This window comes from Lampetra planeri, chromosome 49, assembly GCF_965212315.1.
Source record: "Lampetra planeri chromosome 49, kcLamPlan1.2.h2, whole genome shotgun sequence".
Taxonomy (NCBI): Eukaryota; Metazoa; Chordata; class Hyperoartia; order Petromyzontiformes; family Petromyzontidae; genus Lampetra; species Lampetra planeri.
In genome coordinates, this window is record NC_136155.1 from 9465070 (window position 1) to 9477286 (window position 12217).

At 43.7% G+C, this 12217-nt stretch overlaps 1 protein-coding gene across 1 annotated transcript in view; it reads left to right on the forward strand.

The window, feature by feature from the left end:
• Positions 1-12217, forward strand: part of LOC144734002 (uncharacterized) — a 138568-nt gene that overhangs the window by 40654 nt on the left and 85697 nt on the right. Inside the window, exons 11-12 of the mRNA XM_078616031.1 lie at positions 4401-4515; positions 5933-6038. Of these exons, the coding sequence (XP_078472157.1) occupies positions 4401-4515; positions 5933-6038 (221 nt within the window). The remainder of the gene's footprint in view (positions 1-4400; positions 4516-5932; positions 6039-12217) is intronic.

The following is a 12217-nucleotide window of genomic DNA, read 5'->3' on the forward strand; positions in this document are numbered from 1 at the left end:
TTGCAAATTAAAAAAGAGAGATGATATAGTCATCATCTCGGCCGACAAGGGCAATGCTATGGTTATCATGGATAAAGACTCGTACAACAACAAAATCCAGGAACCTACTCAATGATGGTAGTTACTCCAAAATTAAAAGTGATTCCACTAACAGCCTAACGACAAAAACCAACGAGATCATCACCAGTTCGACTTCCCTAATCGAACCAACCAAACGTCCCTCCCTAAAACCCTCGGCTGCAAGACCTCCCAAATTCTATGGTCTTCCCAAGATCCATAAAGAAGGCACCCCACTACAGCTCCATCGTGTCCACGATCAACTCTCCTATCTACAAACTAGCCCGTTTTCTATCAGATACTCTGCTTCCCTTCACTGGCAAGACCACTTCAGAAGTACTTAACTCAACCCAATTGGTTTCTATGATCAAGGACATGGTACTGTTTCCTGACTATATCCTCGTCAGTTTTGATGTGGTCTCTCTGTTTACCAAAGTCCCAGTGCCTGACACCTTAACAATAATAGAAGACTTGGTCCAACATGGACTGAATTCGGATGTACCTACGTTGGTTAGGCATTGCCTCACCAACACTTACTTTACCTGGAATGGCACCTTCTACAAACAGAATGAGGGTACCCCTATGGGCTTCCCCCTTGTCACCCGTGCTAGCTAATGTTTTCATGGAGAAGTTTGAATCAGACGCCATCCAGACGTCTACCCTTCCCTATGGAAGAGATATGTGGATGACACTTTCGTTATTTGGCCACATGGCCTCCCAGCATTGAACCATTTTCTGGACCACATCAATTCCAGACACCCATCCATCAGATTCACCATGGAAGTGGAGAAAGATGGCAAACTACCATTCTTGGATGTTCTGTTTGAGATGAGACCTGATGGCTCCTTGGGACATTGTTTACAGAAAGGCCACCCACACAGATTCCTACTTGAAACCTGATTCCCACCACCACCGGCTCAAGAATTCTCTCATCAAAACACTACCACAGAGCTCATTGCATCTCTGACCAACACCACCTGACCAGTGAATTGAAACATGTACATCTGGCCCTCAAGATGAACGGATACTCTGACCGTACTATCCGCCAAGCTGTTTCTCCCACCATACAGAAACAACCACCTGAAACTCCGATCAAAACCATCACGTTGCCATACATAGCAGGCGTGACCAAAATTATCTCCAAAATTCTAAACAAACATAAGATCCAGGTCCAATTCAGTACAGTACATAAAATCCGTGATCTAATCCCATCTGTGAAAGATGTAATTCCTGACTTGCAATACCCTGGAGTCTGTAAACTGAGTTGCATCTGTGGTGACTGTTACATTGGGGAAACGAAACGTCATGTCTCTGATCGAGTCCGCGAGCACAAGTCAGATCTGAAACACGGCAAAACTGATTCTTCCACTGTTGCTGATCATTGTTACAACGCTGTGGGCTCTCATGATATTGTCTTTTCCGAGACCAAGGTGCTCTGCAAACCTTCTGGCTACCATCAAAGGTTTGTGCATGAAGCCATCCAGATATACAAACATAGACATAACTTCAACCGTGATGATGGGTACAAATTGAGCAATCATTGGAAAGATGTTATTAACCATGTAAAAAATATTTAACTACACATCTATGTACCATCTTATTTGACTGGCACTAGTCTATTTTACCGAGTTGTTGACATCCCCAGTGTTTAACAGTGCTGCTATTTTTTGGTTTTGGAAGTCAACACCAGCCGTAATTCTTGCGGAGGTGCGTAACAGGTACTTTCCCCTTCTAGACCCTCCCCCCTCTCCCCCACCCTCTGTCCCTGACTGCCACATTTAGATAAGCTCCTCCCGCCTCCCCTTAACCAGTATATAAGATCTTGTCTCTGGGATTTCCCTTCACTTGATGCAGTAAATTTGGCTGTGACTGTCCCACCTGAAGAAGGAGACTTGTATTGCCTCCGAAACGTCGTGATTTAATTTAGTTATTTTCATTTATTATTATTTTATTATTATTATTTTATTTTTACCTACGTGACTTTACCGAAAAAACCTAAGAGTATGAATCCTTGCAGTCACGAAAGCTTCAAATCTATATCACACACGGTGGTATTACAAGAGTGTGATTAGGTTTTCAGCATTTGACGCTTGTGAGGAAAGAATGAACATTTACAGGGTCAAGATCTCTGCTTGGCTCTCCTGCAGTGTCTAGAGCAGCGTTGAGGAATGCTCACCCTTGCATTGCGTAACTTCCCTCAAACACACCGCACATCGTCGAGGATGACCACGTGGCTAAGGAAATGAGGGCCCCAGTAGTACACGGCTCTTTTAAGACTGTGATCCTAAAGGTCAAGGGTGCCACAGTGGTTAGGATTTGTTAACTGCCTCACCTGGTATACAGGAGGTTGTGGGTTCGATCTCGACCCTGACAATGCCTGTTGTATATTTGGAGTTTGCGTGTTTCTCTCTCTTCATGGTCGTGTGGAATTTTCTCCGGGTCCCTCCGTTTTTACACGCTCTGTTGTTGTCGTATCCTCAAATCTTGTAACTCAATTTTAACCCACTTCCCAATGTGGTATCGACTGCAAACTTGATATACTTATGTCATACTGATGACAATACTATATTCTATCATTAAAAATTTTAATATATATAATTTTAAACATTATTACACGCTTTCTATTAACTCAGTGTTGTTGTTATCGTATCCTCAAATTTTGTAACTAAATTTTAACCCACTTCCCAATGTGGTATCGACTGCAAACTTGGTATAATTATGTCATACTGATGACAATACTATATTCTATCATTAAAAAATAAAAATATATATATTTTTAAACATTATTTTTTATATGTTGCTAGCGGGAAGTACCCGGCGTTGCCCCGGGGGAAAAATAAATTTTATAACTTAAAAACATAACATATACAAATGTAAAGAAAACTTAGATCCTTACCTCAATAATTAAAATAAATTTCGATTTAAAGCTTTCGTGACTGCAGGGATTGATCTTCTTGGTTCTTTCGGTAAAGTCATGTAGAAGGGAAGTAATAAAATAATAAAAATAAAACAATAAAATAATTCTCACGACGTTTCGGCCACAACGCAAGGTCTGTCTTCTCGACAGACCTGTTTCTTCACCTGAGGACGGCTGCTTGCGTTGTGGCCGAAACGTCGTGAGAATTATTTTATTATATTTTATTTTTATTATTTTATTATTTCCCTTCTACGTGACTTTACCGAAAGAACCAAGAAGATGAATTAAAATAAAACCCAACACGCGATGGAAATAAAAACTTACGCTCGCGTGCCAAGATTCGATTCTTTAAATCGTGCAAAGGAATGGAAGGTTGTAGATTTTTTTAGAATCGGCCAATTCCCGTTTAATCGATACCACAAACGCTCACAAGATATCGATTCTCGCCAGTCCTGTATGCGTGTTGACGCCACACACTTCATGGTGATTCCCCCCCCCCCCCCCCCAAATACAAAAGTCTATTTTTAAACGTTTTACTTTGTGTACAGTATGAGAGCTAGCCACATGGCAAATTAAAGTTTGTAGCCTAGTATATTATATCCATTATTTCCCCCCCCCCAGCCGCGCATTTGTGTGGGATACAGGGCCTACGTGGAGGGTTTGGGGGGGGGGGGTGCGTGACGTCAGCAGGCACACTGCGTAACGCTGCCGCATGCGGGTGACATGACAGAGATGTGACATCACAGCTCACTTGCCGTTCAAAATATATCCATTATTGCGCCCCCCCCCCCCAAAAAAAATACAAAAGTCTCTTTTTATAGTTTTTGCATGGTGTGCAGTCTGGAAAGTACCCACACGGCAAATTTAAAGTTTGTTGCATGTCGGGAAGTACGCTAAATATTTTGAATAGACACACATTCACAAATTTCCCTTTTATATATAGATGTTTCGGCTTGGGTTTAATTGTCCATGCTCAACTGACGTTGGCTGTAAATCACCACGGCCCCTTACGTTATGGCAAGCTTTGCGGCCACTTTCTGGAGTCGTGGAGTTGTGCCATTATGAGTACGGTACATTTAATTAAAGCGTGTTTTTTTAAAAGTATTTTTAAATCATTGGGCTGCTATACATTTCCATGTGATAAGTCAGCCACTTTGTTGAGCTATAATTTGTGATAGCCAGGTCCCTTCTGAATAAGAGTTATATAGCACAGTGGGCCTTAACTGGTAAAATGATAAATCTTTAAATTCTTTTTATCAGAGGAGTTTTAAATACTTGCAGAGGGCATTTTGCCAATACCCAACTATTCCTGCATTGACTCTGCCAGCTTCCCCCCCCCCCCCGTTGTTGATGCGGTATCCGTTGTGACAACCGCCTGCGTGTGTGAATGTGTGGCGATGCCCCACGCGGCCGCTGCGCTATCCAGGCGGTGCCGTGCACGCTGGCAGACATCCGCGCAGACGGAGAGTGCTGGACGGTGGCGGCCATGGAACGCTTCCACCAGATAGTGGACAACAAGCATCTGTGGTCCTTTGTTACCGGTCTGTAATGCATGGCAATGTATTGCTTGGCTCGCCACATGAACCTGACATGCACTGCGCTCACCACTTGAACACGACATGCAGTGCGCTCACCACTTGAATGTGACATGCACTGAACTCGCCACTTGAACGTGACATGCAGTGAACTCATCACTTGAATGTGACATGCACTGAACTCGCCACTTGAACGTGAGGGGCGGGGGGCGTGGGGGAGAGGGGTGGGGGGCGCGGGGGGGAGAGGGGCGGGGGGAGAGGGGCGGGGGGCGTGGGGGAGAGGGGTGGGGGGCGCGGGGGGGAGAGGGGCGGGGGGGAGAGGGGCGGGGGGCGCGGGGGGCTGCCCCTATGGAGGGTGGAGCCCCGGGTCAAGCGTGCGCGACGTGCGGGGTTGAGGCACGCCACGTGACCAGCGCAGCTGGCAGCAGCGCGCGGTCACGTGGCTTCTGTATGCATTTTAGTCATTAGTGTCTAAATTATTTTATACAACCCCATTAATGTATAATATGCCATATAAAATATTATTTATTTTCCTCTGGAACGGATTCTTTCCTTTCCCTTTATTTCTTATGGAAAAATTCGTTTGGTATGCGTCATTTTCAGTTTAAGTCCTACCTTCTGGAACAAATTAACGACGTATACCGAGGTTCCACTGTAACTGGTACATTTATAATCTGACGGTGCCAGATCAATTCTGGGAATGAAGACTATCTCCACGATTGGATTCTGAAATTATGTCATCCATAACAAAGTGACGGTGCATTTCACGAATCACCAGACAGTGTGCCATTGCATAATCCTTTTTTGGGGGTTGAGATTTCGAATTGACATTACAATGGTTACTTTTTTCAAAACCAATTAATGAGGCTGCATTCCAGATGGTGTTAGCGACGTGTGCAGAAATTCTAATAGTAATTTGTGACGTCACTTGGATCCACATAGCCTACCCAGCGTTACGTAAAGTGTACAGTGCCAGGCGTTAGGCACTTATAACCAGAACTATATGTATAATGGTCATGTAGAGTTATCTTAAGACTTTCCCTGTCCTGAAGTTTTTCTCGAGCCTGCTTTTTGCCAATAACTGACTTCTTAAACCAATCTAATGTCTTTCCTCATTCCTGTCAATTTAGACTGCATCGTCTCCTGCTTTTCCTTGTTATACATCCGAATCATTGAGTTTTTCTAGCTTACCTGTCAGACCGAGAAACTGTAGCTGTCATCTCAATTCCAGTAAATATTAAATCTCTGTTACATCCTTGACCTTGGAATATTCATTGCATTCCTTAGTTGGATCCAGGATACTTCTCTTGTTTACCCCTGTTCCGTCTTTGCTACGCGGTTGCAGTCCTGCGGTGTGACCAGATGTTTTTAAACTCCTGTCTTCTTCCCCATTGTGTGATGTGTGTGTGGTTTTGTCGTCCAGATAACAAAAGTGGCAATCACGTGTCTGTGCACCTCTTTGTGGAACCGGCCCAGTTGTTGAGCAAGATGCTGGTGGATGAGGGCTTCGCGCAACGTTTTGGACTCCGGTATGGACTTGGGGTGCAAGTGCAATCACCCAACGCGGACGCGAAGCCTCGCAGCAGCACCTCAGCCCCCACCAGCCGACAGTGCTGGCTTTTCTGTTCATCGCCTCTTGGCAAGATTAGTGTTACACGATCTATCATCAAATGATGGCTCTGATGAAAATGGTAGAAACATCACATTTGGGGAAACCTCCTAAGCCGCACTCGAGTGAGCTGAAACTTTGGGTAAGCTGGGAGGTTGCTCTAAATGTATTAACAAATACGTATCTCGAGCACAAATCTCGGACAAGAACATTTTTTGCACACTAATCTTATCTTAAAGGAATCTATATAGTGCCTTAACCAAGGCACTTTACAAATAAATAACGGTACAACAACGTATGAATGTAATTGTGGAGATGAAGTTAATTAAATTGATGAGAGGAAGCAATGGCGAGCTAATCTGTGATGATGCGGGAATTTGGTAAAAGCAAAATTGATGAAAGTTCAAGTTCATTTATTAGGTATAGCCCTGTGAGCCATTCGGCTCTTGAATCGGGTGCAACCGCAACAAACAAAAAACAAAAACATGAACAAGAAAACATCTTAAAGTGACTATGTGCAAACAGAAAATCCAAGAAAAGACAGCAAAATATGGCAGATAAAGCACCGTACACCAACACTGTGCAAAAATCCCAGTGGGATGCAAGTCAAACAACAACAACCACAAGACAACTTAGATTTAGGCCATCAGTCTAACTCTGTACTACAACAAACAAACATGGCCAAACCAAAAAACTTTTCGAAAATCACCAAAATAAAGCCATAAAAGAAATGAAATAGTGGTCATAGGAACTGTGACCGAATTTTCACAATAAACGACGTAAACAAATGTACTACCCCAGGCCTACGTCGACATAAGCCTCGACGTAGGCCTGGGCTGGGGGGGGTAGCCAGGCTGGCTACCACACTAACTAACTACCACATTAACTACAACAATAACCACAACACTAACTACCACACTAACCACAACAACCACACTGGCAATCACCGCACTACCACACCAACCACCACACTACTACACTAACTTCCACACTAACTACCACACCAACCACAACACCAACTACCACACTAACGAATACACTAACTACTACACTAACTACCACACTAACAAGCAGCACTCTTCTCTACTCTCGCCAGCCACACAGCGCCCGCTCTGTAACCCCCTGCACCCGCCAATCTCAATTTAAACACACACACAGCTCACTCGCACACACAGCTCACTCACACACACAGCTCACTCACACACACGCGCAGCTCATTCTCACACATTTTCAAGCACAGCTCACACTCGCACAGCTCACACTCACAAGCTCACTGACACGCCGCCATCTTGTGATGACAGACAATGATGAAGCATGGATTGAATGAATGAGGAATGGGTGAAAGCCATATCATGAGAATATGAAGAGGAAAACTAATGTTGGCAGTTATGAGGGGGATATTAAGGGGCCGTGGGGTAAGTTAGGGAACGATTTAATGTGAGTTTTGAGTGTGGAGCAGAGGAGAGTATGCAATGGCAATTTTTTAACTTTACTTACCCGTTGGGTGGAATTCTGTGAACCTGTTTTCTTGGATGCCACGTCTTCTGCTAAGGCGCTTCTCATTTTTCACATTTGACTGTTCCGGCAGAATTCCATTCATTTGAATACCTGGATTGTCTGGACACAATCCCCATTCATGGCAATGCTAAATGAGCACCAAATAGTTGAGATTAGAAGACATGGTGGAATATTTTGCGGGGGAGTTGAGAGGAGGTTGACAATGGGAGAGGAGGAGATGCACGTGCAGCGTGGAGACGGTGGCAGGCTTCTGGGACTTGCATTGTCATGTTGGGTGGCTGTCAGAGGTCGCAGACCGAGGGAAAGCCCAAGAACCAAATGATCGTGGTGATGGTGTGAGGGGAAATCCTTAAAGGTGGGAGTGCCAGGTATGTCGTGGTTGTTAGGGTCTGGTAGCATGAAGGAAGCCATGGCCTTGTATAGAGGAAATAACCATATCCACTTATCGGTTAGTCCAATTCCCAAGGCCTGCGGAGTTATTAACAATTTCAATGCTTTGTAAAGCGCAGTCCATTCAAAGTGTGTTATAGGCGACATCTGAGGTCATAAATGCACGATTAGGACTTTGCCTGTTTTGCACCTTTGTTCATTAATAGCTTACATCATTTTTAAAAATTCAAATCAAGATTTAAATTTGAGCTTTGAGTTCCTCAGGAAGCTCTCTTGTACTCAAGAGTGTCTGTTTGTGTGCCTCAAGCAACACCAACAACACCAACAACGGCAACAAACAGCGATCCACCGAGACTCAAGACGTTGGAAATCTCGAGGAAACAAATTCATACAGTCGTATTCTCCTATAAAGCTGTGGTAGTTGCGTTCCTGAAGAACATCGTGTTATGGAAAAATCGTGTTATAATAACAACCGTTGATTCAATGGGGATTAGGGGTTGTATTTCTAACAGTGTAACAATTTTTTTTGTTCCTGGGTAGTAAGTATTATTTCCTAATTGCTTATGCCTCAAAATTACAGAAAATGGTTATTATTCCCCACAAACTTTGCTTTTGTGACCAGAACAGTGATATTGAGAAATTTACCTATTTTCCAGAACATTCCAGATAGATTCAGTGCTGAGTAAACTTCTCGAACATTCTAGAACTTTCCAATAATATAAATAGTATAAATACTTTAAGCCCACCAGTAAAGTTTAGTTCCAGCTGCCTAAGTGGCTACATATCTGCATTTTTCTGAGATGACATCAAGAGGCTGCAAGCATCCGGCAAATGCATTTTGCTTTGTCTGCGGCCAATTTATCAAGACGAGCGAAAAAGTACTCGGTAGAAGCATCTGCTAAGATGTGTGAGGCCTACAAGACATACTTTCGGCATGCCTGTCGGGGATCAAGACAGCCTGGGCACCTCATTCCGCCTGTAAGCAATGCAAAAAAAACGTCTAGAAGGTAAGATGGACAATTGTTGCTTGGAATTTTACATAATAAAATGTAAAAAAATGTAAGTTTTTTTTTTTACAATATCAATATTATTGAAAAAATATATATCATATATGAAAATTTTGCGAGAATCTCTTACACATTACATGTGTTGCACACTCGAAATGAAGGACGTGGGCAGGTGCTCCAAATCGAGGGAAAGCACATTTATTTATTGTGGTTAATATTAATCTTGTGAAGAACAGCACCGTCACTCTGTAAAATGCAACAGCACCTGTTACACGCAGCAATTCTTCCGAGTCGCCATTAACCATGTGGCTGGTTTACACGTGCGGTTATTCATTAACCCTTTCTCTTAAACCCAATTCTACTACTGATAAACCATCTTTGTCTTTGACAATCACATTTGCACATCACTATTCGAATATTACTTTAATCCTAAGCTGTATGTCTATACCATCCACTTATATCGGTATCTTACACCCATTATATGTACTCTATGTGTACAGTATACGTACTGTATATCACCATTGTACATCTTACTACTTTACATGTGTTCTATTCTCAATAGCATTGCAAGTAGTCATACTCTGGGTACATGGGCATGGTTATAGACTAAACAGTATTAGAGTTAGAGAATATAAATGACAGTAACTAATTAGTGCGTCATCCCTTTACAATGCACAGTGCTAAAACGCCTCTAATTGCATATATCACAAACGAACAATTCAAAGCCAAGCTTAAAGTCTAGAACAAGTTTAGAACAAGTCTAGAACATTTATATAACGACCAAAAGCAACCTTTGGGTCCTTTACCTGTAAAATGCAACAGCACGTGTTACACGCAGCAATTCTTCCGAGTCGCCATTAACCATGTGGCAGGTTTACACGTGCGGTTATTCATTAACCCTACCAGCCACCTACAGGCCCAACTCAGTCATCACATGCTGCTGTACACACATGCATTGATGCACTGCACAGCACATCAGGACTTTCACAGAACCACACTTTACTCCCTTGCTGCACAAGGACATAATTAAGAGTGATCCATTCCTAATGTGCCACACATGGGTGAAATAAATGTATTCTTGTAGGATGGTTACAGAGGGGAAAAGAGAGCCATGAAGTTTGCTATCCGAAGAATTTGGTGGCAACCCACTGACCACTCAAGCAACTGATATACTTCTGCATGGCGGACCCTTCCAAATGTCGGACTGGCAAGAATGCACCTGCTATCACGTATCCGGACCTTCCTTCATTCATCGCCCCGGTGCCACACTGCCATGAGCTCCCCGTACCCACTCCTCCGGAGAGAGAGCAGCCGTCTTTAGAAGAGAGCAGCAAGTCAGAGAGCGAGGAAGACATAGATCCAGATGACAATTTCAGAGGTGGAGCTGAGGTGATAAACGCATATTACCCCAACCAAAAAGACCTAAACGACTTGATCAGAGATCTTGGTCTCACCAAGTCCAATGCCGAGCTTTTGACGTCTAGGCTCAAGCAGTGGAACTTGTTGGATGAAAGTGTGCAAGTCCCAGATCAGAAGAAGCGTCACCAACCTTTTTGCAGCTTCTTCACCCGTCAAGATGGGCTCTGCTTCTGCCACAATGTGACCAGTCTGTTGGAGGCAATCGGAATCGCCTGTAACCAGAATGAGTGGTGCCTCTTCATTGACAGCTCATCCAGGAGCCTCAAAGCCGTGCTGCTCCATAATGGTAACAAGTACCCGTCTCTTCCCCTGGCTCACTCGGTGCACCTCAAAGAGGATTACAACAGCATCATGACCTTGCTTGGACGCCTTGAAGTATGATGTGTACGGCTGGGAGGTCATCGGAGACTTCAAAATGGTGTCATTCCTGATGGGTCTCCAATGCGGTTTTACCAAGTTTCCCTGCTATCTTTGCCTTTGGGACAGGAGGGACACCAAGGCGCACTACCACAGGCGGGACTGGCCACAGCGGACAGAGTTCTCTGTGGGGAGGAACAACGTCAAGTGGGAGCCACTGGTGGACTCCCGGAAGACGCTGATGCCACCACTGCACATCAAATTGGGCATTATCAAACATTTCTCAGAGTAGTAGATAAGGAGTCTGCAGCCTTCAAGTACCTTCAAGACTTCTTCCCTAAGCTGTCTGAGGCCGGTGTCTTCATCGGACCAGAAGATAAAGAAGATCCTGGAATGCAATGAATTCCCCAAGAAGCTCACTAGTAAAGGAGAAAGCGGCTTGGAACAGCTTTGTCGGAGTGGTTCGTGGCTTCCTGGGCAATCACAAGGTCAGATACTACATGGAGCTGGTTGAGATTCTGGTGAAGAACTACGGCACAATGGGCTGTAGGATGTCCCCCAAAGTCCATATCCTTGATGCTCATCTTGATAAATTCAAGGAGAACATGGGAGCGTACTCGGAGGAGCAAGGCGAGAGCTTCCACCAGGATATACTGGACTTTGAACGCCGCTACCAAGGACAGTATAACAAGAACATGATGGGAGACTATATTTGGGGGCTGATTTGTGAAAGTGATTTACAGTATAATCAGGAATCTCGAAAAACTGCTTGCTTCTAAATGTTTTGTAGTAATTTTTGTATTACTTTAGTATAAATACATGTTAATTTTGATTCATATGTTGTTTTTTTCTGACTTTGTGAACGAAAAGACAAATTCGCCCGTTTTCTCATGAAAATGGGTACATTTCTAAATATCACTGTCCTGATCACAAAAGCAACGTTTGTGGGGAATAATCGCCATTTTCTATACTTATTAGGTATAAGCAATTATGAAATAACACTTATTACCCAGGAACAAAATTTTGTTACGTAGTGTAATCAACAAAGTTGTGTGCAAAGCGAGACTAATTATATTTGGTAAAGCAACAGTCTGCGATCACACGTGAGAGGCGTACGCAAGCTGAACAAAGACTGAGGCGCGTGGGTAGCATCTGGAAGCATCCAGCAGCATCCCGATGCCTTGTTCGATGATGCTACACAGAGGCAGCTGCACAATTGCGTATTCCTACTCGGGCGACGTAGTTCACTCTGATTGCGTTATATCCAATTCGCATCGGCGTTATAAAAAATGCGTCCTCTCATACATTCATCGCGTTGTATCCAATATACGTTATGAAGAGAACGCGGACCGTTACCGGCGTATTTTAGTAGCCACTTGTAGAGCATGGGGCGTTTATCCCTTTGGTG